Source organism: Lissotriton helveticus, chromosome 5_2 (assembly GCF_964261635.1).
Source record: "Lissotriton helveticus chromosome 5_2, aLisHel1.1, whole genome shotgun sequence".
In the NCBI taxonomy this organism is placed as follows: Eukaryota; Metazoa; Chordata; class Amphibia; order Caudata; family Salamandridae; genus Lissotriton; species Lissotriton helveticus.
In genome coordinates, this window is record NC_136066.1 from 1,921,026 (window position 1) to 1,948,671 (window position 27,646).

At 54.1% G+C, this 27,646-nt stretch overlaps 1 protein-coding gene across 1 annotated transcript in view; it reads right to left on the minus strand.

Moving 5' to 3' along the window:
- PKN3 (protein kinase N3) overlaps positions 1–26,267 on the minus strand; it is a 335,392-nt gene extending 309,125 nt beyond the window's left edge. The window contains exon 1 of the mRNA XM_078646592.1: positions 26,184–26,267. Coding sequence (XP_078502718.1) covers positions 26,184–26,201 — 18 coding nt within the window. The 5' untranslated portion in view covers positions 26,202–26,267. The remainder of the gene's footprint in view (positions 1–26,183) is intronic.
- Between the last annotated feature and the right edge of the window lie 1,379 nt (positions 26,268–27,646).

Sequence of the window (27,646 nt, forward strand, 5' to 3'; positions counted from 1 at the left end):
GTGGTCAACAACATGACCAGGACCCTCCCTCGTATGTGGAATAACTAATGTACGACACCTGCTATGCGGAGAAGGACATGACTGCATGCCTGCACCTCCTAATATTCAGTTGGTAGATTGGCTATGTGTAATACATTTGCTGCAGCGTTTATACAACCCTTCTTAGAATGTTAATTCTCTCTGATTGTAGATGTTGGCTAGTTATCATGACTTAACTGCACGATGTGAGCACTGAAACCCAACGGTCACCGACTCGCGCTAATGCGAGTGGCTTGATCACCTGGCATATTTATGCTGGGCGACTGGCGGGCTGCTACCGGCCCCCCTCTGTGTAATCCACACTATCTGCCCTGTTTAGGTATCTAAGTTTGAGGGCACCCTGATGTTATGGATGCTTGTTTGCTGTTGTTTTTGTTATGGGCTGACTACATTGGGTATAGGCTTTGTCATGATTGGGATGGCGAAGTGGGTGGTGGGTGGAGGTTCGACGATGGATAATGTTGTCACAATTTGCTTCTGTCACAACGGTGTTCCTGGTTTCTGGAATGTTTACTTCAGGTTGAATGACACAATACACTTGCATGTAAAGCGGAAATGCTCGAATGGCTATGGGTAGACACTTAAAGTTGTTGACATGGAATGTCAGAGGCCTTAACAGCCCTAAGAAAATCAGGCAGATCTTTGCGTACTTAGACCGTCACGCTATAGATTTGACACTTCTACAAGAAACCCACCTCCTCCCTGGTAAGGCTAAGACACTGGGGTACCGCTGGGCTGAACACTGTCTCTGCCACGTACTCCTTATGCTCGTGGGGTGTCGGTCTTGGTGCGTCGTGGGGTTCAGTTCCGCTTAGAGCGCACGGACATAGACCACAATGGTAGATTTGTCATTGTTACTGGCACGCTGTGTGGCACTAGAGTGGGTATTGTCAATATATATGGACCAAATGTTGATGACCCTGATTTCTATTTCTCTCTATTCACCAAATTGCGTGACTATCCCCCGTTAGAATGGATCTGGGGTGGTGATCTGAATGTTGCACTTGATTCTGCTCTGGATCGATCACAAGATACATTTTAACACCATAAACGCGCAGCGGACGCTCTCCTCCATGGCATTGGCGAATTTAGTCTACGTGATGTATGGAGAGACCGTCACCCTGCCCAGCGAGAAAGCACGCACTCCTCTGCAGCACACGCTAGCTGGTCACGACTTGACGATTGGCTGCTCTCAGAGCGAGCCTCTACGTGGGCCACTGATGTCACGCAGCTCCCTAAAACATTATCAGACCACAACCCGGTAGTCCTATCCCTGGCTGTCCCGACATACACCCCCCCCCCCGTTTACTTGGCGATTCAATGCCATAGCACTCGTCGACCCCCTATATAAAGAAACACTACACAAGGCGATAGAGGAATTCTTTGCGATCAACAGCAAATCTGTAGATAGTGCTGGCATGCTCTGGGAGGCTTTTAAGGCGACACTTCGTGGGGTGTGTATTTCTACTACTGTGGGTATCCTGAAGGATATCAGAACACAATTACAAAACTGCGAGGCCGATATCCGCCGGCTGGAGTCGGAGTTCGACTCCACACAAGATACTGGGATATTAGCTGACATACGCGAGGCTATCACACGATATAACGCAAGGCAGATGACGAAATTAAATACACATCCAAAAGACATAGGGCGCGCAGGATGGGAGAGGGGGGACGCCCTGGCCGTGTACTGGCACAGAAGGTATGCATGCAACAAAAACAACAATTAGTTACGCAAATTCAAGACGAGCAGGGGCAATTACACTTTGACACCCCTAATATCCTGCGCACGTTTGTCACCACATACCGTGAATTCTACACTACACAGCACACTGCCGCCGAATCAGACATATTAGACTACATTGCAGATGTGGCGCTGGTGTGGTTGTCGGACTCACACCGAGAATTTTTAGCCTCACCCATAACGGAGGAGGAAACTCTCACTGCTATTAAATCCTTGCCGAATGGGAAAGCCCCAGGCCCTGACGGGTTTACGGCAGAATTTTATAAGGCGTACGCTGAGGACCTTATCCCACACCTCCTTGAAATGTATGATGAGGCCCATACCGATGGCATTCTACCACAAACATTGAGAGAGGCCGTTATAGTAACACTGCTCAAGCCTGACAAAGACGCCACTAGGGCAGACTCTTACCGACCCTTATCATTAATAAATACAGATGTAAAAATACTTGCGAAAATCATCGCTACAAGATTGCAACCACTCATGCCCGCCATTGTGCTACCTGATCAATCCGGCTTCATCCCTGATAGATCCACCACATACAACCTGCGGACGATCTTTGCGTTAATGTACCAATTGAGGCCAGATCTCCGTGCAGTGGCGGTGCTATTAGATGCAGCCAAGGCCTTTGACTCGGTGGAGTGGACGTACATGTTTGTGATACTGGGACGAATTGGCCTACCCTTGCGTCTACTAACTTGGATCAAACTACTCTACACAAACCCCACGGCCCGAGTAAAGGTTAACGGTTTTGTCTCGAAACCCATACTCATACAACGAGGCACTAGGCAGGGATGTCCACTCTCCCCCCTACTCTTCTCGATTGTGCTGGAGCCACTGGCCTGTAAAATTCGTCAGAAATACGCTCACACTGCGCTTGGATTCCGCCTCCGACCTATAAGCATCTCGCTATATGCGGATGATATGGTCCTCTACCTTCGAGACCCAGATACTAATTTATCCCCTGTGCTTCGGGAATATGTGAAATTTGGCAGACATTCTGGCCTCACCATTAACTGGTCTAAATCTGCAGTGATCCCGTTAACCACGTGCACGCATCCTCCGCAATTAGATTTCCCTCTTGTATGGCAAGATGATCCCATTAAATACCTAGGGATATGGGTGCACTGAGATGTGGAACTTGTAATTCGACATAATTATGGCACAGTGGTGGACCACATCGAAACGCAGATACAGAGATGGAAAACACTCCCGCTCTCACTAGCTGACAGGATTTCCCTGCTGAAAATGGTAGTGCTCCCGAAGTTGCTATACCTCTTTGTTAATATTCCGCTCACTCCTCCCCCTTCGGTCTTTGCCAGACTTCGCACAGCGTTTATACAGCTTATTTGGGCGGGGAAGCAAGCCAGGATTAGTCTCCGTACACTCACTCTTCCATACAGCGCGGGCGGCTTCACAGTGCCTGATGCTTACCTTTACTACTTATGTTCACAGGCGAAATTTGCCTACTACTGGCATCATCCGGTACGGTATCTGCCACATTTAGCAGTAGAAGAAGGGGACGCACACCCGATACCACTCACAAGCATTTTATCACACACTAGACCTCATCTGGCGGAAAGGGAGATAAACACAATCCGCACCACTACTCACGCATGGACGCGGCTAAGCACACTGGCCCATAAATCCCCTATTTTCGCTCCAAGTCTCCCACTGGCGTGGCATTCCGACCTCTCCGTCATGAGGGAACGGAATAACTTGTCCATACTAGAGCAGGCAGGCTTTTCGACCCTGGGGGACCTTTACCCCAATGGCTCATTCATCACACACGACGATCTGGCATATATTAGTAACCAAACTCCTCTCTTTCGTTTCCTCTACCATAGACTACGGGCCGCGGCTCGAGAATTGTACCCCACCTTTCCCGATGAACCCCCAACCCTTCATTCTTTGCAACTGCTAATCACCTCGCCTAATCATGCTCCCATTCTGTCCAAATTGTACAGACAAGCACAGGATGAAATTGGCGCCGACACCGTTCTGATGAGAGATAAATGGTCTAGAATGCTAGATGCACCCCTCACGGAAGAAGACTGGACAGCTGCCTGCACACTGACCTCACTTCTCACCCCCAACGGGAATCTGCGTATAATACATTATAAATATCTACACCAGGTATACCACACTCCCCTTAAGCTGTACAAACTTAAACTGCGTGATGATGCTAAATGTAAAAGATGTGATATGGATGACGCGGACTTTGCGCACCTAGCCTGGTGTTGTGCGAAAGTACATCAATACTGGATGAATGTCACTGCCCATCTAACGAAATTACTGTTATGTGAAGTTCCTTGTACTCCTAGAGTGTGTTTGTTAGGCCTGGAAGTCCCACTCAGGGTGACTGGCAAGGAACTCATGGCTATATTACTGCTACTGGCGAAGCGCAGACTCTCTATACATTGGGGTAGCAAGCGCCCCCCACTAATCAAAGACTGGCTGATGGAAGCTGCCTACTGCAGGGATAACTTCATGATATACGCGGAGGAACTGCCCACGGCCTCCAAACCCTCTGATATTTGGGGCCCACTTTCTGACTACCTGCGTACTAACCCAGATCCAATTGAAGAGACTCCTGCAATTATGGTCTGTCCCTAACTCTCTACTTGTGCCAATCTTAACACTACGGTATTAATGTAAAAGTGTATTGTGTGAGATGTCTATATGGGTTCATACTGTTTGCAAACCTGTGATTTTGAATATATTACTTTGTAAACCTCTTGCATACTGCTTGTGTCTGAAGTGTGACATGTATCTGTTGTCTGAGTTTTCTGATAAAACTGATAAATAAAATAAATAAATAAAATAAAAAAAAGCTTCAGACTGAAATGAGGAAAGAAAGACAATTTAAGAGCCATCAGCGTACAAACAGGGTCTTACCCAAAAGAAGATATAATGGTAAACAGGAGGAGAGTAGTAAACTATCCAGAAATGAGCCCAGATGAACGACAAAGTGAATAGGAGAAGAAGGGGACATAGACATCTTCTGAGGTACTGAAATCTTGCAGTTTGCCGAAAACAAACTAGTCCCAAGAAAAACCGAGCCAATGAGGAAAGATCCTTCAAAACAACAGGTGATTCAGTGTGTCTAAAGCAGCTGAGACCTCTAATAAAATAAGAGAAGAAAGCTTGGTGTGACATGCATGATGGATGAAGCAGTTCAAGTTGAGCAGCCCGGACACAAGTCCAATTGCACTTGAGAAAAGTGACTGCTAGAATGAACAAAGAATATTAGTTGTTAAAAGGCAATACGTTCAAATATTTTTTTAAAGAAAAGGAAGCAGCGAAATAAGTCAAAAAGTAGAAAGACCAGAGGATTCTAGTGGGAGAGCTTCCTCTCGAGCTTCTAGCCAGCAGGGCATGAACATTTCATGGGACAAAGTTGTGTCTTTAGGAGGAACTAAAGATACAACAATATCAGAGGACAAACAATGTGTGGCTCAGCAGGCAGACCTGGACCCAGGCATGGAGTTAAAGAACCAAAGACATCAAGAGGATCATCAGTGTGTGCCACACAGGGAGACCTGGAACCAAGCACGGCCTGTCGAGCAAGCATGGAATTAAAGAATCAAAGACAGTGTGAGGCGTATCAGTGTGCCACACAGGCAGAGCTCAAACCAAGCATGGCCCGCCCGAGCAAGCATGAAATTAAAGAATCAAAGACGACGTGAGGATTAGCAGTGTGTGGCACACAGGCAGAGCTGGAACCAAGCACGGCCCGACCGAGTAAACAAAGAATTAAAGAATCAAAGACAACGTGAGGATCATCAGTGTGCGGCACACAGGCAGAGCTCGAACCAAGCATGGCCCGCCCGAGCAAGCATGGAATTAAAGAATCAAAGACAAAGTGAAGATTAGCAGGGTGTGGCACACAGGCAGACATGGAACCAAACATGGCCCGACCGAGTAAACAAAGAATTAAAGAATCAAAGACAACGTGAGGATCATCAGTGTGCGGCACACAGGCAGAGTTTGAACCAAGCACGGCCCGCCCGAGCAGGCATGGAATTAAAGAATCAAAGACATCAAGAGGATCCTCAGTGTGCGGCACACAGGCCTGGAGCCAAGCGTGGCCCGCCGGAGCAAGCATGGAATTAAAGAATAAAAGGAAACGTGAGGATTATCAGTGTGCGGCACAGGCAGAGCTGGAACCAAGCATGGCCCGCCCCGAGCAAGCATGGAGCTAAAGACAGCGTGAGTATTATCAGTGTGCGACACACAGGCAGAGCTGGAACCAAGCATGGCCCACACAAGCAAGCATGGAGCTAAAGACAACGTGAGGATCATCAGTGTGCGGCACACAGGCAGAGCTGGAACCAAGCACGGCACGCCCGGGCAAGCATGGAGCTAAAGACAACGTGAGGATCATCAGTGTGCGGCACACAGGCAGAGCTGGAACCAAGCACGGCACGCCCGGGCAAGCATGGAATTAAAGAATCAAAGACAACGTGAGGATTATCAGTGTGCGGCACACAGGCCTGGAGCCAAGCGTGGCCCGCCGGAGCAAGCATGGAATTAAAGAATTAAAGGAAACGTGAGGATCATCAGTGTGCGGCACACAGACCTGGAACCAAGCATGGCCCGCCCGAGCAAGCATGGAATTAAAGGATCAAAGACAAGAGGATTATCAGTGTGCGGCACAGGCAGAGCTGGAACCAAGCACGGCCCGCCCGAGCAGGCATGGAATTAAAGAATCAAAGACAGCGTGAGGATTATCAGTGTGCGGCACACAGGCAGAGCTGGAACCAAGCATGGCCCGCCCCGAGCAAGCATGGAGCTAAAGACAGCGTGAGGATTAGCAGTGTGCGGCACAGGCAGAGCTGGAACCAAGCATGGCCCGCCCCGAGCAAGCATGGAGCTAAAGACAGCGTGAGGATTATCAGTGTGCGGCACAGGCAGAGCTGGAACCAAGCACGGCCCGCCCGGGCAAGCATGGAATTAAAGAATAAAAGGAAACGTGAGGATTATCAGTGTGCGGCACAGGCAGAGCTGGAACCAAGCATGGCCCGCCCCGAGCAAGCATGGAATTAAAGAATCAAAGACAGCGTGAGGATTATCAGTGTGCGACACAGGCAGAGCTGGAACCAAGCATGGCCCACACAAGCAAGCATGGAGCTAAAGACAACGTGAGGATCATCAGTGTGCGGCACACAGGCAGAGCTGGAACCAAGCACGGCCCGCCCGGGCAAGCATGGAGCTAAAGACAACGTGAGGATCATCAGTGTGCGGCACAGGCAGAGCTGGAACCAAGCCCAACCACCTTGAAAATGTAGTAGAATATGTTGTCCAAGAGAACATATCCCTGCAAAATGCTGGAAATGGACTGAGGAGGACCATTTCTTTATTAAAATCTTTTGAAGACATTGATCCTTCTTGTGCTTTTAGTGCTATTAGACAGGACAAGTCTGGTTAATAAGTGCAAAAGCCATGACAGACTCTGTAGCTGTGGACGCAGCAAACCGGCTTTGAAGAAGCTTGTGTGAAGGAGGTAAAAGAGAAGAGGCGGGGATCTTTACTTACAACCACCAGCTGTGCTCACAACACGATTGACGGCTGCTTAGAAAGGCTACAAAAGGTGCCAACCTCCCTTTCACAGAAGCGTGACAGAGACAACTGCTATTCCTTGCATGAGAAAGAGAAGGTTTTGTCTGAATAAATGTATGGGAAATGGCCACTGTCACTGGGGGACAAAAATAAAGATTTGAACCATGTGAATGTAGGAGAGGCTGCAAAGAAGGCAGAATCGGTCTCTCCCCTTTACCAGAGAAGAAGATTCTGAAGTGAGTGAGAACCAGCATCCAGGAGTTGTCGTATCTATCCATCTACAGAGTCTGCCTCACTCCTGCAGCTCCCGGGCCAACCCAGCAAAGACCGTCTAGTCAGAGCTACCAACTGGAAAACTACCCTGAGACTTAATGGAAGGAGAGCATTTAACAGACCTCACTGAAGTTCAGTCACTCCTCTAATGTTCAATCCTTTTAACCCCTTGCGGGTGCATGACAGAACCACGCCGTCATGAGCCAAGGGCGGCGTGTGCTCATGATGGCATGGTTCCATCATGCGGCTGCAGCTCCGCCCACGCAGCATTAATTCCCCGCCTGAGCGAGCGGGCCGTGATGGAGCCACACCGTCATAAGCACACGCGGCCCGTGACTCATGATGGCGTGGTTCCGTCACCAGCACAGCAGCGGCGCCCTCACCCCCACCCACCCCGTGCTGCGGCGAATTTCGTGCCATAGCGAATTGGTTAAGAGTCAGGGTGTTCCCTCTATAGAACTGGGGGCAGAGGGGACTCCACTGGCTCTCATACCTTTGTCCGCGGCTCATCAAGCTAGCCACAGCACACGTGTGCAGACGAGGACCTGGAGCTGTAATGAATGTATGACGGAATTCTGCATGCATTTCTCAAGCATGCCTGAGGAACTCCATCATTTGAATGAATGAGTCTTTAGCACACATTTGTTCTGTACACAAGTCATTTTAAGGACTTGCCTAAGGAGGGCGCTGGATATTAAACAGTTTAATTTACTCTTCCAACTGCAGTCTGTGCAAAAGTGTCTAGGACGACCTTCCAGATCAACGGGCAAGAGCAAGGCCTAACCGAACAGGATGACTGGAATTGGATAGCGAGGACAATTAACACAAGGGCCCCAAAGTTCTGACAAAATTCCCAACAAAATACTCAACAAAATGCAGCAGAACAGCAACAACTAAGAATATGCTCTTGGAATATAAATGGCTTAGGAAATAAAAGTGATGACGTTCAGCTACTTTCCTACCTTCACAAATTCGACATAATAGCCCTACAGGAGACCTGGCTAGAACAAGCACATCATATTCAAGGCTTCAACACATATCATCTCCCAACAACAAGAAACACAAAATACGGCCATCCAAAAGGCGGCCTAACAATATACACTGCCATAAGAGCTTCAACGAATTAAAATATATAAACGCGAAACAGACAGGCAACAATTGCACCCTCACAATAGAACTAGAAATGAGGGTGTTAGAAATGGGATCCCTGGCTGACCAGGGCTTGCGCCAAAGTCAGTCAGAGACCACCACTCCTAAGTCAGGGCAAGGGAGTTACACGCCAAGATAACCCCTGCTCACCCCCTTGGTAACGTGGCGCCAGCAGTAAGGCTAAACTTGGAGGCGATGTGAGTTAAGTATTTGCGCACGCACCCCCAGCAACAACGCCCAAGGCCCACCACAAAGGAAACTCCACACAAGGTTATAATAAAATAGCCTTTGTATTACACCAAAACACATTAGATAAAACACACACTTTACAATGTGCCAACAGCCACGGGCAGAATTTACAGGGGATATGTACAAGACAGGGCCACCTGGACCACTGTCAGGAATCAGCAGTTTTAGAAGTAACACTTTTAGAAATAGCACTTAGAAGTTAGAGTATAAATCACTGTAGCACCAAATATAAAAATAGAGCACACAACCAGTAACTACTGGTAACCAGGACCTCACTAGCACCACCTGCACTAGGAGAAAAACAACCACTTAAGTATCACAATACCTGTAGGGGTGTAAGAACATGGCACATGATGCATAAAAACACATTCAGAGGTGCAGAAAATGAACAATTGCGCCAAACTCACATTAGTCACCACCTGTGACTGTCCCTAGGCCAACTGGCCTCTCTAGGGCTAGGACGCCCTGTGTCCAATGTCAGGGGACCTAAACGTGGCAGCTGCCCACGAAGTGCTGGGCAGCTGAAAGAACAATGATGGGGCCAACACGATGGGGGAGCCTCACAGGCTCTGCAGAAATGATTGTCCCCTTTTTGGAGCCTCGCTGGGCTCTGAATAAAAAAATGGCCCCTGAGCCTCTCTGGGCTCTCACAGATACTGGTGGCGCCTGAGCCCCTCGTGGGCTCTCAGTAAATCAAAAATGCCCCCAGAGCCTCCTGTGGGCTCGCAAAATCACTGTGGGCGCCAGAGCCTCTCAGGGCTCGAAAAACAGGAACTGGCACCCGAGCCTCGCCGGGCTCGTCAAACAACTGCGGGCGGGGGGGGGGCCTCTGTGCTCGAGAACGGGAACGCCCTGAGCCTCTCGGGCTCGAAATGTACAGATTGCCCCCAGGAGCCTCGTGGCTCCTAATCACCAATGCGGGCTTGTGGGAGTCCCTCACGGGGGACTCAGAACCAGGATTTGCCCCCGGGCCCTGGGGGGGCGGAGACACCGTTGGAGTGGCCCGCTGCCACTTGGGGCCGCTCAAGAACTCTGCCCCGGCCCTCACGACCAGCAGCGCCCCAACACTTCTAGCCAGCTACTCGGGGGGGCACCGGCAATGTGCCCCGACGCCTCCCCCTCTTTGAAGACCCAACACCGCGTGGCCCCACTCACCGGTACTTGGAGTGAGGACTCCTCTCCCCTGCTGCTTCCAGAGCTGGCTCCTCTGGCTTCTTCCGATGCGGTGCTCTCCTCTCCTCACGGGAGCCCAGCGAGCACCGGCAGCCTTTCTCCTCTTCTCACGCTGCGGCGCCGAGGGCGGGACTTCCGGTCCTTCTCCCGGTCGGGCCGCGTAGGGATTGGCCGGCCGGCCCAACACTTCCGGGTCACCGCGGGCAGCGCGGCGGCCCGATTCAGGCAGGCAGGCGGGGTATAAGCAGCAAATGCCGGGTGGGCACCGGCTCCGTTTAAAATCAAGAATAGATCGAGGTGGGCACTCGATCGGGGCAGACAATGCCGGGTGGGCACCGGCCTCAGCAAAATAAAGTGCTCTCAAGCGCTAGTCCAAATCAAGCTTCCAGGCGCTAAAGCAAAAAGTAAAGCGCTTCCAGCGCTAAAGGACAATCAATAGCGCTCCCAGGCGCTAGAGCGTAAAGGAAGCACTCCCAGGCGCTAGGTGCCAACCAGCCCAGCAAAAGTCCTCCAGGAGGGCAGGAAGGCAGGGGGAGGCAAGGCTGGGCCAGGGGCCAGCTCACTGGCCCTCCAGGCAGGAAGGCAGTCCAAGTGGCGGTTCCTCCTGGCCCCAGCAGCAGCAGCAGCCCCCTCAAGTAGGAACAGGAAAGAACAACTTCTGTGGGGACACAGCCCCATTTTTATACACCACATTCCTTTGTTCTTGCACAGGGTGAGGGGAGAAACCAGTCGCAGCTGGTTGGTGAGCACTCTTGATGTGCTCAATCACCCTTTTCATACACTGGCAGGGCTAGGGTCATTAGACGCACCACAGGGGGGGCCGGAGCCAGCATTGTGTGGGGGAAACCCAGCCTCATTCAGGACACAGGTACACTCCTCCCCAGCCATCAGCATGCTAATCTCCCACTCACCACCGGGCAGACCCATCCAGCCTACCTGGAGCCTGGCATGCCAGCCAGCTCCAGCCAATCACGCTCGAGCACCCTCACTGCACACACACAGCCATGTCTAGAAGTGGCACTTCCGCACAAGACACAATCATGCTACATACATCATTGCGAAGCATTCACTCCCACGAGTTCACACATACCAAACTCGAGCCTGTACACCCCACGCATCAGGAACTACCAGGGACACACAAATTCGCCATGCATTCCTATGGGAGGGCAGGCCTATCTCACCACATGAACTCAAAGTGCGCACGCACTTTCCACTGGGACACAGTGAAAGTGCGCAGAACCCAAAAATCACCATCACCAGGTCACCATTAAAAGCAAAAAGTTTAGGGGTGAACCTGCCAGAAGGGCCAAGTCCAACACAACCCCCTTCCAGCCAAAACGCAGGGGAGACCAATCACCACCGTGATGGACTTCCCTGCTTGGGGCGATAGAACACGGACACGGGCCCGCAACTGCAGGGACACCCTCCTGTTCTATGCCACGGTGAACCCATGGGATTCTTTCTAAAACCACTGTCTGGACCAACTGGGCTACCCCACTGGTACTCCCAAGCTGTCCGCGGCCAGGACCAGGCCCTGGGCCACCCGGGTGCCACCGGTCCTTGCCTATTCGCAGAGCGGGGGGTAGTAACCCCTGGCACATAGGAGCCATTCTCCACTCTTCCTGTCTGCAAGACAGGACTAGACTGCCACTGGTTCTCCAGCCTAGGGCCTACAACCTCAGGCGGACCAGGAGTCTCGGGGAAGGCTCTCCTCCCCCTACCTCTTCTTCTAGGGTTCCTCCACCTCCGACGAGGGGTACACCTAGAACGCCATTCCAACCCAGGGCTTATCCACTCAGGTTGCACCGGGGTCAGAGGTGGGCTCTCCCACCCTCTGCACCCCCTTCCAGAGGTCTGCCCTCTCCCAACTGGAGAAGTTCCTCTGGAAGAAGAACCGGTCAGGACACTGGTTTCAGTCGTCCTACCGTTCAGGTCAGGCTGATCCTGAACCTGGCCTCCCAACCTCTGGTCTAAAACCTTTGGTGGAATAATTGCCTGGCACTCCAGGACTTCTGGGGATTCACACGCCATCCCCCCGAGGCTGACACATGATCCATGTGTCGTGTGACTGTCTGTCTGGCGCAGATCTCCCGTCCCCTGTCCACCTGACAGTGCGTGAAGATCCCCAGAACAGAAGTGGTGTCACCATGGTCACTACACGGCAACCTTGCCCAACTGGGTAGTCCCTGACCCACTGGTCCTTCCACTGGGGAACTCCCCCAATCACTCCTCCCTTCGGACTCCTGTGCCCTCCCAACTGGAGTAGCACTGCCGGACACTGGAACCCCTGGAGCTCTAGTTACAGATGCTCCAGGTTCCCTAGGCACTAGGAGATCCTCCTCAAGTGTACTAACAGGACAGCCTAGGTCCCCAACCTGGTGTTCCCTCATGAAACCACCCAGGTTCTGAGACAGGGCTTCGGGCATCTGGGGACTCTCAGCCACCCACTGACTCCTGCTCCACTGAGCCAGGTAGTCAGCCTCTCCACCCTTCTCACTATACTGGGACCTAGCTGGGCTACACTGCGCCTCGTCCACCACGCTGGGCTGGAAGATACCTGTACCACCACTGTTGGACTCACTCACTAATGACTCTAAAGAACCTCTGGCCCTTTCCCAGCGGTCTGCTTCATCTGCAAGCTCACATGCGTCCGACAATCCACACCCAAACAGGTGTGTGTGCAACCCTGGTGAACAACAACTGAGCAGGTGCTCTTTGACAATCAGATCAAACAAGGCGTTAAAATCATCTTTCGTGTGAACCTGTACCCAAGCCCACAGTGTATCACAACATTCATCCTCAAAATCTACCCAAGACTGGTGAGAAAGTTTCTTACTGTCCCTGAACTTCAACCTTAACTCCTCCTCTTGGGAAACAGGTACCAGACTTTGGGGAATGGGACTGCTCGCACTGGGCTCTATATAGCTGCCACCACTGGACTCAACCCGCCCTGGGGAGTCCAGAAAATTAAAACTGCGCGCAGGGGATAGTCTACCCTCCAGAGCTACTTTGCCTCTGGTGGAGGCCCTCTCAGCCTCATCTATCCTTTCCTACGCTAAGACCCTCTGAGTCTCTAGCTGTTGCTTTCTAACGCCCAGCTGTGCCATAGCCTGGGCATGCTCTAACCTGAGCTTCTCTAAAGCCAGCTGGTGCTCCCTTTCACTCCTCCTATCTTCCAGCTCCTCTGGGGACAGGTAAAGGGATGAGGCGCTGCCTCCTACGCTGGACCCAGCAAGGGACTCCCTATCTATGGGGTCCTCACTCTCTACTGGCATCCAGGTACTGACATCTTCTCCCTCCTCTTCTGAATCTTCAGGGCTCCCCACAGACCCACCACCCTCCTGGTGTGAGACCCGGGCCCTTTCCTCGCTGCGCTCAAGATCCCACTGACCCTTTTGCCATAGGATCAGGCTGCTCCTAAGTTCGGACTGAGTGTCTGACTCATCCACCCCTATGTCTCTCTCTTCACAGAACCTTACTAACTCTCCCATACTGGTAAGGCAGTTTCTACCACCCCTGACTCCTCAACCTGACCACACGTGACACAGGTACCAAACTCTGGGCGCAGGGCGGGGGACAAATGTACTGGACACAATTGCACAATGATACCTTCAGGAGAAGAAAATAATGGAACTTCAAAAAAAACAATCCCCTAAAATGTGGTCATCTAAAATGCAGAGTTTTGTAGTGCGGCCAGTTGCCACTGTGGTACAACGCAAACACAAATCCTTATCCTTTCCGCTGCCGCCAATGTTAGAAATGGGATCCCTGGCTGACCAGGGCTTGCGCCAAAGTCAGTCAGAGACCACCACTCCCAAGTCAGGGCAAGGGAGTTACACGCCAAGATAACCCCTGCTCAGCCTCTAGGTAACGTGGCGCGAGCAGCAAGGCTAAACTTGGAGGCGATGTGAGTTAAGTATTTGCGCACGCACCCCAGCAACAACACCCAAAGGCCCACAACAAAGCAAACTCCACACAAGGTTATATAAAAATAGCCTTTGTATTACACCAAAACACATTAGATAAAACACACACTTTACAATGTGCCAACAGGCACAGGCAGAATTTACAGGGGATATGTACAAGACAGGGCCACCGGGACCACTGTCAGGAATCAGCAGTTTTAGAAGTAACACTTTTAGAAATAGCACTTAGAAGTTAGAGTATAAATCACTGTAGCACCAAATATAAAAATAGAGCACACAACCAGTAACTACTGGTAACCAGGACCTCACTAGCACCACCTACACTAGGAGAAAAACAACCACTTAAGTATCACAATACCTGTAGGGGTGTAAGAACATGGCACATGATGCATAAAAACACATTCAGAGGTGCAGAAAATGAACAATTGCGCCAAACTCACATTAGTCACCACCTGTGACTGTCCCTAGGCCAACTGGCCTCTCTAGGGCTAGGACGCCCTGTGTCCAATGTCAGGGGACCTAAACGTGGCAGCTGCCCACGAAGTGCTGGGCAGCTGAAAGAACAATGATGGGGCCAACACGATGGGGGAGCCTCACAGGCTCTGCAGAAATGATTGTCCCCTTTTTGGAGCCTCGCTGGGCTCTGAATAAAAAAATGGCCCCTGAGCCTCTCTGGGCTCTCACAGATACTGGTGGCGCCTGAGCCCCTCGTGGGCTCTCAGTAAATCAAAAATGCCCCCAGAGCCTCCTGTGGGCTCGCAAAATCACTGTGGGCGCCAGAGCCTCTCAGGGCTCGAAGAACAGGAACTGGCACCCGAGCCTCGCCGGGCTCGTCAAACAACTGCGGGCGGGGGGAGCCTCTGTGCTCGAGAACGGGAACGCCCTGAGCCTCTCGGGCTCGAAATGTACTTGGAGCGAGGACTCCTCTCCCCTGCTGCTTCCAGAGCCGGCTCCTCTGGCTTCTTCCGGTGCGGGGCTCTCCTCTCCTCACGGGAGCCCAGCGAGAACCGGCAGCCTTTCTCCTCTTCTCACGCTGCGGCGCCGAGGGCGGGACTTCCGGTCCCTCTCTTGGTCGGGCCGTGTAGGGATTGGCCGGCCGGCCCAACACTTCCGGGTCACCGCGGGCAGCGCGGCGGCCCGATTCAGGCAGGCAGGCGGGGTATAAGCAGCAAATGCCAGGTGGGCACCGGCTCCATTTAAAATCAAGAATAGATCGAGGTGGGCACTCGATCGGGGCAGACAATGCCGGGTGGGCACCGGCCTCAGCAAAATAAAGCGCTCTCAAGCGCTTGTCCAAATCAAGCGCTTCCTGGCGCTAAAGCAAAAAGTAAAGCGCTTCCAGCGCTAAAGGACAATCAATAGCGCTCCCAGGCGCTAGAGCGAAAAGGAAGCGCTCCCAGGCGCTAGGTGCCAACCAGCCCAGCAAAAGTCCTCGAGGAGGGCAGGAAGGCAGGGGGGGGCAAGGCTGGGCCAGGGGCCAGCTCACTGGCCCTCCAGGCAGGGAGGCAGTCCAAGTGGCGGTTCCTCCTGGCCCCAGCAGCAGCAGCAGCCCCCTCAAGTAGGATCAGGAAAGAACAACTTCTGTGGGGACACAGCCCCATTTTTATACACCACATTCCTTTGTTCTGGCACAGGGTGAGGGGAGAAACCAGTCGCAGCTGGTTGGGGAGCACTCTTGATGTGCTCAATCACCCTTTTCATACACTGGCAGGGCTAGGGTCATTAGACGCACCACAGGGGGGCGGCGCCAGCATTGTGTGGGGGAAACCCAGCCTCATTCAGGACACAGGTACACTCCTCCCCAGCCATCAGCATGCTAATCTCCCACTCACCACCGAGCAGAACCATCCAGCCTTCCTGGAGCCTGGCATGCCAGCCAGCTCCAGCCAATCACGCTCCAGCACCCTCACTGGACACACACAGCCATGTCTAGAAGTGGCCCTTCCGCACAAGACACAATCATGCTACATACATCATTGCGAAGCATTCACTCCCACGAGTTCACACATACCAAACTCGAGCCTGTACACCCCACGCATCAGGAACTACCAGGGACACACAAATTCCCCATGCATTCCTATGGGAGGGCAGGCCTATCTCACCACATGCACTCAAAGTGCGCACGCACTTTCCACTGGGACACAGTGAAAGTGCGCAGAACCCAAAAATCACCATCACCAGGTCACCATTAAAAGCAAAAAGTTTAGGGGTGAACCTGCCAGAAGGGCGAAGTCCAACAGAGGGGAAAAGACCGAAAACAAAAACTAAGGCTGATGAACGTATACCTACATCCCCGGGGGAAAAAAACAGGAATGAATCTCCTGGTGGAAGAGATCTCAAAAACACTGATAGAGACAGCAACTTCCAGTCTCATAGTAACAGGGGACTTTAATATGTTCCTGGGAGGGCCTCAAACACGAGAAACAGAGCTAGAAGAGCTATTCCTGCCATGGGACATTCCACAACAAGCAACAAGCAAATGGGGCAACCAAAACCGGCTGGCAAGGGCAAGCATAAAGGATCTAGAACACCTCAATTTGGCAGCATTAAACGGTCGCTTCACAAACGACACTCCCCTGTCGGCTACTTTTCACAATTCTAGTTAGCTATACCATTGACTTCACATTTGTATCCCTGCAACTCTTTGCGAAAGTCACGGACTTCCAAATTGGCACAATGTCAGCAAGCGACCATCAGAAGCAAGAATTCGGCCTTAACTTCCAGGGGGCCGTACAACTAAGGACGGTGATAAACCTGGGTTGTTCACTGTCGGTGGCACAGAAAACAATTAAATGCAATACGTCAAACTTGGAAGGCTTCACAACGGACGCAAAAAGCCGGTGGGAAGAGTGCATCACAAAGAAGCCTGGTTACCTATACGCCTGGGAACAATTCACGAGGAGCTTGGGACAGGCTCACACAAGGAAACCCAAGATCCATCGTCAAAGCTGCAAAAGTCAAGGAAAGAGAGCTGATTCAGCTGGCAACTGCGACAAGGCCTTGAACTAAAACATCAAGATAAAGTTCCTCAAAAGTAACATTAACAAACTACTGCGGAAACTACATTGTGACGGACCGGACATCGCATTTCAATCAGAATTGCAAAACTTAAAACAGAGCAAAAAGAGAATAATCTGGCAGGAAAAAAGGGACGCAGAGGATGAGCTATGGGCGAAACTTCTACACGATGCTAAAGGTACCAACACAAGCGGAAGATTCAGGAAAACGGTCAACTCACTTCAGAACTCCAGGATCCCCACCATTGATTCCTATGTAACCGAGGAAGCCTGGGCTAACCATCTTCAGGCACACTTCAACACAGAGCTACAGTCTGCAGCAACCAGTTGACCGGACACGGTTAAAAAAAAGTCCAGCATTGTCAACACAACCGCTCAGTATTTCATCTGTCCCAACCGAAAAACAAATAATAAGCAGGATCGTGAAGGGGAAAGCGGAGGGGGCCCCAGGCCCCAACGGGATTCCACCAATACTGTATAAACAAAACCCGGATTACTGGGCAGCGGCCCTAATGCCACTGTTTATAGAGATAACAGACACAGCAATAATCCCAGCTTCATGGAAAGTCTCTATAATAGCGCCAGTACACAAGAAGGGCAATGTAAAGGATCCAAAAAATTACAGACTAATAGCCCTAATCGACAACGAAGTCAAATACTATGCCGGTCTCCTACTAGAGGAGCTCTTGAATTGGACAGAAGAAAACGCAGTCATCCCCATCACCCAGACAGGATTCCGAAAACATATGGGTACAACATCAAACATGTTAGCTCTCTCACTCCTCATTGATGCCACAAAGGCAGCCAATCTGCCCCTGTACGTATGCTTCATTGATTTTACCTCAGCGTTTGACTCAGTCAACAGAAATTTATTATGGTCAAAGCTCGAAGAAAGGAAGATTCCACCAGGCCTACTTACACAGCTGATCTTACTACACACGGACACATGGGTCCAAGTCAAGCTGGGGCAAGGGGATCTCCTGTCAAGAAAAATAATGACCACAAAAGGCCTAAAACAAGGCTGCGTCCTAGCGCCAACACTATTTAACATCTTCATGTCTGACCTTGCACAGCAGCTGGATGAAACCAACTCTCATGCTCCAAGCATAGGCGGTCTCACTCTCTCCAACTTAATGTATGCTAACGACATTGTCCTAATCAGTAGAAGACCGATAGGGCTACAACATCTGATCAGCACCACGTTTAAGTACTCAACAGACAACAGCTTAAGCATCAACCTCTCAAAAACCAAAATAAGGAGGATAAATGCAAACACATCGTCTGTAGGGTTCCACTGGCACATGGGAGGGACTACACTGGAAATAGTGGAGGAGTACAGGTACCTGGGGGTAATTCTTGATAGAAGGGGATCATTCCATCAGAAAAAGGAAGCAATAAAACGGAGGGGTATCAGCACAGGGATCGCACTAAGGAGCCTTAAAACAAAAGCAGTCGGCCGAAGCTTCACCCCCCTGCTTCAAGTGTTTCAGGCAAAATTAACATCGGCCTTAACCTACGGAAGCGAATGCCTCCGAGGAAGGGACGCCCAGCAACTGAAAAGTACAATAGCGAAGGCCATGAGAATGATTTTCAGCCTGCCAAATCACACCTCTCAGGCACAAATAAGGCTGGAATTTGGCCTGAGAAACCAAACGTTGGAGCGAATGGGCGCCTACGCCAAATGATGGCACAAGATCCAGAGAGGAGAAGCCACAAGCCTAAATTACCATCTATGGAAGGAGATGGAAAGTAAGAGCAATAGTGTGGCTGTGAAATATCTTAAGCATGCAATAAACTCTTTGTGCCTACAAGAAGCCTGGAAGCTCAGTGGATCAGTAAAACAGGATGTTCCCTTGAACGTGAATAAATGAGGTGAGCCAAAGGGTCACGAGAAAACAATTACAAATTGTCAAATTTAAGTCAAGAATTCTTACAATTTATTGAGAATACAAAAAAACAATTTTAAAAGACGAGTGGAACAGAAGGATCCCACTTGACAAAATAAAACAATAAAAGATTTTTCAATCAACATTCAATATTGGCCAGCAAGATTGAAACACAAAGACAGAAAGGACTGTAAGACATAGAATAGTGCAATACTGGTTGTATATTCAGACCCGTTTGTAAACACCTAAGCTATGTACACCATAATTTTGTCTATCAGCAAAAGATGTCGAGATCATGAATTATACTTGGTGAAGCGTCGACGCGTTTCGGTGGTTTTCCAAAGTTCTGTCCACCTTTTTCAAGACAATGATTGATTTCTGTCAGGGTACAGGGATCAATATAATTACCCTGGGGGTCCGTGTTGGAAGGATGTTTTCAGATTCTATGTAATTCGATATTTGTGTGCGAATTGTTAAAACCGCAAAACAGGTTGAGGCTGCCTATAAGGAGCTCCTGATAATATAGGCTTTTGCGCATGGAGTGTAGACTATCCAGAATTATTGTGCTGCATATTGTGTTACTTCTTTTCTTTCTAGTATTAAAACTCAGAGGCGCCGAAGTCTTGTCCTAGCAGTGTCAGCGTTCGTTTCGCTATTTATCCGCAAAGGACTGCTCGCTTCTCTGTTTACATATAGCTTTGAGGTAGCAGAACCAGAGGCATAAACGTCATGTCCTCGTGTTTAGTGATTCTTTTCCTGGTGTATCACGTAGGACTGCCTGCTTCTCTGGTTCCCTCCCTGTCCCAATACACAAAATCCTGTCTGGGGTGGTGCTCGCACCTCTCCAGGCAGGAAACCTATTGTCCAGGCCTCCCTCGCTGGAAGGACTCCCAGCAGCAGGAGGTCAGACTTGTGTCTGTGGTGGCAGTATCCATTTTGTGATGCTGAGGCTTCGTTTAACTTTAACCGGGGTTCACAGTTACATACATGTCGTGTCCCTCTAGAAGGGAGGAATGCTACCCCCGTTGCCAGAATTGGCGAGGGGGTAGCATTCCAATTCGTATGACACCTTACTCGACATGTTTTGATAATGCTATACCAAAGTTAGCATTCAACCGCGAGAATTATAATGCACTTAAGAGTATATGGTATAGCGTTATCATGGAACAGCTATTAGGACTTGGTTCCGCAAGCTGCAGACAGGCTCAGCTCATGCCAGAGCACCATCTCACATAATTCCAAGTACTCTGCCTTCAGGATTGATAAGGCCCGTCATAGGAGTGACTGATAGGAGTATATGTGTCCATTTTGGGGTTAGATATAGGTACACTATATCTACAGCAAAGGGTGATTACACCACCTTGCCCCAGCTGTCTTACCAGCCAGTTGTGTCTGTTAAGATGGCCAGCCAGGGGTGGCATAATACATGCTTCAGCCCCTGGTAGGCCCTGGGTACACCTATGCCCTGGGTACCTAAGGTACACTGTACAGGGACTGATAAGGTGGCCCAGTACCAATTGGTAAATGCACCTAAAGTACATGGTTGTCAATTTAGAGAGAGAACCGCTAGGCTGTGGGTCTGATTAGCAGGCCCACAGCCAGGGAAAGTCGTAAACCAGTGAAGCAAAAAGCAAAAATCTGGGGCGACCATAGGATTGCAGACCCTACTCTCTTACACACACACACACACACGTCGCCCGGACTATTCGATGGGCAGCCAGGTCCACACACGTCACCCGGACCATTCCATCGACAACCAGGTCCCACGCACCTCACCCAGACCATTCCATTGGCAGCCAGGTTCCACGCACGTCACCTGGACCATTCCATCGGCAGCCAGGTCCACACACGTCGCCCAGACCATTCGATGGGCAGCCAGGTCCATGCATGTCACACGGACCATTCCTTGCACCGCTAGGTCAGCGCACCTTGCCCGGACCATTTGATGTGGAGACAGGTCCACGCACATCACTCGGACTCTTCCATGCGCCGCCAGGTCCGTGCACCTCGCCCCGACCATTCCATGGGCAGCCAGGTCCCACGCACGTCGCCCCGACCATTCCATGGGCAGCCAGGTCCCACGCACGTCGCCCCGACCATTCCATGGGCAGCCAGGTCCCACGCACGTCACCCGGACCATTCCATCGGCAGCCAGGTCCATGCACGTCACCCGGACCATTCCATCGGCAGCCAGGTCCACGCACGTCACCCAGACCATTCCATGCGCAGCCAGGTCCATGCACGTCACCCAGACCATTCCATGCGCAGCCAGGTCCATGCACGTCACCCGGACCATTCCATGCGCAGCCAGGTCCATGCACGTCACCCAGACCATTCCATCGGCAGCCAGGTCCATGCACGTCACCCGGACCATTCCATGGGCAGCCAGGTCCATGCACGTCACCCGGACCATTCCATTGGCAGCCAGGTTCACGCACGTCACCCGGACCATTCCATCGGCAGCCAGGTCCATGCACGTCACCCGGACCATTCCATCGGCAGCCAGGTCCATGCACGTCACCCGGACCATTCCATCGGCAGCCAGGTCCCACGCACGTCACCCGGACCATTCCATCGGCAGCCAGGTCCATGCACGTCACCCGGACCATTCCATTGGCAGCCAGGTCCATGCACGTCACCCAGACCATTCCAGCGGCAGCCAGGTCCACGCACGCCTCCCGGACCATTTGATGGGCAGCCAGGTCCGTGCACCTCGCCCCGACCATTCCATGCGCAGCCAGGCCCACGCAAGTCACCCGGACCATAACATGGGTAGAGAGGTCCACGCATGTCACACGGACCATAACATGGGTAGCGAGGTCCACGCATGTCACACGGACCATTCCATGGGCAGCCAGATCCACGCAAGTCACCCGGACCATAGCATGGGTAGCGAGGTCCACGCATGTCACCCGGACCATTCCATGTGCAGCCAGGTCCACGCATGTCACCCGGACCATTCCATGCGCAGCCAGGTCCACGCACGTCACCCGGACCATAGCATGGGTAGCCAGGTCCACGCATGTCACCCGGACCATTCCATGGGCAGCCAGGTCCACGCATGTCACCCAGACCATTCCATGGGCAGCCAGGTCCACGCAAGTCAGCCAAACCATTCCAAGTGCAGCCAAGCCCACGCACGTCGCCCGGACCATTCCATGCACAGCCAGGTCCACGCATGTCACCCGGACCATTCCATGCGCAGCCAGGTCCACGCACGTCACCCGGACCATAGCATGGGTAGCCAGGTCCACGCATGTCACCCGGACCATTCCATGCGCAGCCAGGTCCACGCACGTCACCTGGACCATAGCATGGGTAGCCAGGTCCACGCATGTCACCCGGACCATTCCATAGGCAGCCAGGTCCACGCACGTCACCCGGACCATAGCATGGGTAGCCAGGTCCACGCATGTCACCCGGACCATTCCATAGGCAGCCAGGTCCACGCATGTCACCCGGACCATTCGATGGGCAGCCAGGTCCACGCATGTCACCCGGACCATTCCATGGGCAGCCAGGTCCACGCAAGTCAGCCGGACCATTCCATCGGCAGCCAGGTTCACGCACGTCACCCGGACCATAGAATGGGTAGCGAGGTCCACGCACGTCGCCTGGACCATTCCATGGGCAGCCAGGTCCACGCATGTCACCCGGACCATTCCATGGGCAGCCAGGTCCACGCACGCCTCCCGGACCATTCCATGGGCAGCCAGGTCCACGCACGCCTCCCGGACCATTCCATGGGCAGCCAGGTCCACGCACGCCTCCCGGACCATTCCATGGGCAGCCAGGTCCACGCACGTCGCCCGGACCATATCATGCGCAGTCAGGTCCACGCACGTCAGTCGGACCATTCCATGTGCAGCCAGGTCCACGCACGCCTCCTAGACCATTCAATGCGCAGCAAGGTTCACGCACGCTATTTGCACATAGCAGATTAATCTAATGCAACAGGTGCTGAGCAGGCAGAACTGCCTTACATTCTCCCAGATGGGACAAAAGGAGAGAAAATGGATTCCAGCACATCCCCAATCCTGCAGGGGGCATCCCTCAGACCTCCTGCAGGGGGCATCCCTCAGACCTCCTGCAGGGGGCATCCCTCAGGCCTCCTGCAGGGGGGGCATCCCTCAGGCCTCCTGCAGGGGGGGCATCCCTCAGACCTCCTGCAGGGGGGGCATCCCTCAGACCTCCTGCAGGGGGGGCATCCCTCAGACCTCCTGCAGGGGGGCATCCCTCAGGCCTCCTGCAGGGGGGCATCCCTCAGACCTCCTGCAGGGGGGCATCCCTCAGGCCTCCTGCAGGGGGGCATCCCTCAGGCCTCCTGCAGGGGGGCATCCCTCAGGCCTCCTGCAGGGGGGCATCCCTCGGGCCTCCTGCAGGGAGGCATCCCTCGGGCCTCCTGCAGGGAGGCATCCCTCAGACCTCCTGCAGGGGGCATCCCTCAGGCCTCCTGCAGGGGGGGCATCCCTCAGACCTCCTGCAGGGGGCATCCCTCAGACCTCCTGCAGGGGGGCATCCCTCAGGCCTCCTGCAGGGGGGGCATCCCTCAGACCTCCTGCAGGGGGCATCCCTCAGGGCGCATCCCTCAGGGCTCCTGCAGGGGGGCATCCCTCAGGCCTCCTGCAGGGGGGCATCCCTCAGGCCTCCTGCAGGGGGGCACCCCTCAGGCCTCCTGCAGGGGGGCATCCCTCAGGCCTCCTGCAGGGGGGCATCCCTCAGGCCTCCTGCAGGGGGGCATCCCTCAGGCCTCCTGCAGGGGGGCATCCCTCAGGCCTCCTGCAGGGGGGCATCCCTCAGGCCTCCTGCAGGGGGGCATCCCTCAGGCCTCCTGCAGGGGGGCATCCCTCGGGCCTCCTGCAGGGGGGCATCCCTCGGGCCTCCTGCAGGGGGGCATCCCTCGGGCCTCCTGCAGGGGGGCATCCCTCGGGCCTCCTGTAGGGGGGCATCCCTCGGGCCTCCTGCAGGGGGGCATCCCTCAGACCTCCTGCAGGGGGGCATCCCTCAGGCCTCCTGCAGGGGGGGCATCCCTCAGACCTCCTGCAGGGGGCATCCCTCAGGGCGCATCCCTCAGGGCTCCTGCAGGGGGGCATCCCTCAGGCCTCCTGCAGGGGGGCATCCCTCAGGCCTCCTGCAGGGGGGCATCCCTCAGGCCTCCTGCAGGGGGGCATCCCTCAGGCCTCCTGCAGGGGGGCATCCCTCGGGCCTCCTGCAGGGGGGCATCCCTCGGGCCTCCTGCAGGGGGGCATCCCTCGGGCCTCCTGCAGGGGGGCATCCCTCGGGCCTCCTGCAGGGGGGCATCCCTCGGGCCTCCTGCAGGGGGGCATCCCTCGGGGCTCCTGCAGGGGGGCATCCCTCGGGGCTCCTGCAGGGGGGCATCCCTCCGGCCTCCTGCAGGGGGGGCATCCCTCAGACCTCCTGCAGGGGGCATCCCTCGGGGCTCCTGCAGGGGGGCATCCCTCAGGCCTCCTGCAGGGGGGCATCCCTCAGGCCTCCTGCAGGGGGGCATCCCTCAGGCCTCCTGCAGGGGGGCATCCCTCAGGCCTCCTGCAGGGGGGCATCCCTCAGGCCTCCTGCAGGGGGGCATCCCTCAGGCCTCCTGCAGGGGGGCATCCCTCAGGCCTCCTGCAGGGGGGCATCCCTCAGGCCTCCTGCAGGGGGGCATCCCTCAGGCCTCCTGCAGGGGGGCATCCCTCAGGCCTCCTGCAGGGGGGCATCCCTCGGGCCTCCTGCAGGGGGGCATCCCTCGGGCCTCCTGCAGGGGGGCATCCCTCGGGCCTCCTGCAGGGGGGCATCCCTCGGGCCTCCTGCAGGGGGGCATCCCTCAGGCCTCCTGCAGGGGGGCATCCCTCAGGCCTCCTGCAGGGGGGCATCCCTCAGGCCTCCTGCAGGGGGGCATCCCTCAGGCCTCCTGCAGGGGGGCATCCCTCAGGCCTCCTGCAGGGGGGGCATCCCTCAGGCCTCCTGCAGGGGGGCATCCCTCAGGCCTCCTGCAGGGGGGCATCCCTCAGGCCTCCTGCAGGGGGCATCCCTCAGGCCTCCTGCAGGGGGCATCCCTCAGGCCTCCTGCAGGGGGGGCATCCCTCAGGCCTCCTGCAGGGGGGGCATCCCTCAGGCCTCCTGCAGGGGGGCATCCCTCAGGCCTCCTGCAGGGGGCATCCCTCAGGCCTCCTGCAGGGGGGCATCCCTCAGGGCTCCTGCAGGGGGGCATCCCTCGGGCCTCCTGCAGGGGGGCATCCCTCGGGCCTCCTGCAGGGGGGCATCCCTCGGGCCTCCTGCAGGGGGGCATCCCTCAGGCCTCCTGCAGGGGGGCATCCCTCAGGCCTCCTGCAGGGGGGCATCCCTCAGGCCTCCTGCAGGGGGGCATCCCTCAGGCCTCCTGCAGGGGGGCATCCCTCAGGCCTCCTGCAGGGGGGCATCCCTCAGGCCTCCTGCAGGGGGGCATCCCTCAGGCCTCCTGCAGGGGGGCATCCCTCAGGCCTCCTGCAGGGGGGCATCCCTCAGGCCTCCTGCAGGGGGGCATCCCTCAGGCCTCCTGCAGAGACAGAGGCCAGAACGAGACTCCGAACCTCTGGATATTGTCTCCATTTCTAAACTCAGGCCCTCCCGGACTATCGCAGCCTCTGAAGGAGGGTCCCGCCGGATCAGCGTTTTGGAACCACCTTCAATGCAGGAGGGACCGTGTCCACCCCAACCTCTCCCGCGGGGGCCACAGCCGTCCATCAGCTGTCATCAAGAACAAGGTTTCCGCCGGACAGCGCCGCTGGGGGCTTCGAGCAGAGGGACCTCCGTCCAGGAGCACTGGGGGCGCGCTCTGCCAAACAACCTCCACAGGGGCTTAGTGACATTAGGGTACCTGCAGCGGGGCCCCTGCCCCCCCCCCCACACCTGCAGCGGGGCCCCTGCCCCCCCCCCCACACCTGCAGCGGGGCCCCTGCCCCCCCCCCCACACCTGCAGCGGGGCCCCTGCCCCCCCCCCCACACCTGCAGCGGGGCCCCTGCCCCCCCCCCACACCTGCAGCGGGGCCCATGCATGGCCCCTGGCCCCCCCTCACCTGCGGGGCCCCCGCCATGGCCCCCTGCCCCCCCCCCCTCACCTGCGGGGCCCCCGCCATGCCCCCCCTCACCTGCGGGGCCCCCGCCATGGCCCCTGCCCCCCCCTCACCTGCGGGGCCCCCGCCATGGCTCCGGCTCCGGTTCTTTCCACTTCCGGAAACTTTTCAAAACTTCGAACTTCCCGGGAAGAGAAACTGACGCATAAAAACAAGCACAAGCGCCGCCAAAAGAAGGCTGGGGTCGGCAAAAGAGGACTGAAACCGACCCCGCCCACAACGACGACGGCGGCTACACAAGTGAAGCAGAACTGAGAGCCAGGCTCGCCTCGGAGGGAGGGAGGAATGAAGGGGCCCTCAGCAGCAACCCTGGAAGGATGAAGGGGGAGGGGGGGGTCTATGAGTTTGTTTGAGGTCTATGAGGTCGTTTGTTCTTGTGCCTCTGTGTCTAGCATATATTGCAGTATTTTACCTCTAATTGTACTTTGTTTTCTCTTCTAACCTGCACACTTGTCTCTTTTTCTCCTGTATTGCACTGTTTGCTCCTCTTGTATTTTGTTTGCTCACAACTGTCACTTTTGCCTCATGTAACTTAACGTCTGCTTTTGTAATTTGTTCACTTGTAATCTTCTCCTCATGCATTGACGGTTTTTCCATTTGGGCGGTGGGGCGTTGCCCCACTAATAATTACCAGGCAATTTATTCGAGCGGCGCTTTAATAAAAGTTTTATAAATTAACGCGCCGCTCGAATAAATTACCCGATAATTATTGCCCTGCTGCGGCCGCGGTGTGAAGCGCTTCACTTATGTGTCACAGTATGCACTGTCTGACACTGGAGTGCCGGCACAGTGCGCACTGCGCATGTGGTGTTTGCCCGACTGCCTTTATGCAGCAAGCAAACGAAATGGATTATTAGAAAGCGAGCACTGCAGAGTACGGGGTATGCCTATGCCACATACCCCAGTGCTTGAAAAAAGGGCGGCGTTTTTTTTGTGCTCAGTCCAATCCTGATGCTCTCCTCTAAAGAGGGCAGCATCAGGATTGGCTACTGTAGTCCTGTGTGCGTGCAGTCCTGCCTGCAAGAAATTAATTTGAAAACGGCGCCCGGCGGGAGTCAAGCTGGCTGCAGTGGCACGGGAGTGGCAACCTCCTGGTCATCATATCGGTCATGAAGAACAGGAAGCCCAGAAACTCAGACGCCGGGCGCCTTTTTGCTGAGTAATATGGAGTTGGCAAGGTTTGAGGCAAGTTTGGTTGAATTTTGGATGTTTTTGAATGTGGGGGTGGGGTAAGTTCGGGAGAAAAGTCGTACCCGTTCCGGTAGATCGAGGAAGTTGTGGCTTGGTGAGGTTGTTGGGAATCGCTGGAACTATGTTCTCTGCAAGTGTGATGAAGATTGAAGCAGTGGAAGTGCTTATTTTGTGATTGTGAGTTGGACGCGATTTTGTGGTCTAGTCGCGGTTATGCGTTTTTACGTGATTTGGGTGTCGAATTTGGGGGTGTTCCATCTAGTTCTAGCACGGTTTGGCGGGTCGGGATGTATGTTGCATACGAGAGCCACAGGAGGGGGTTTTA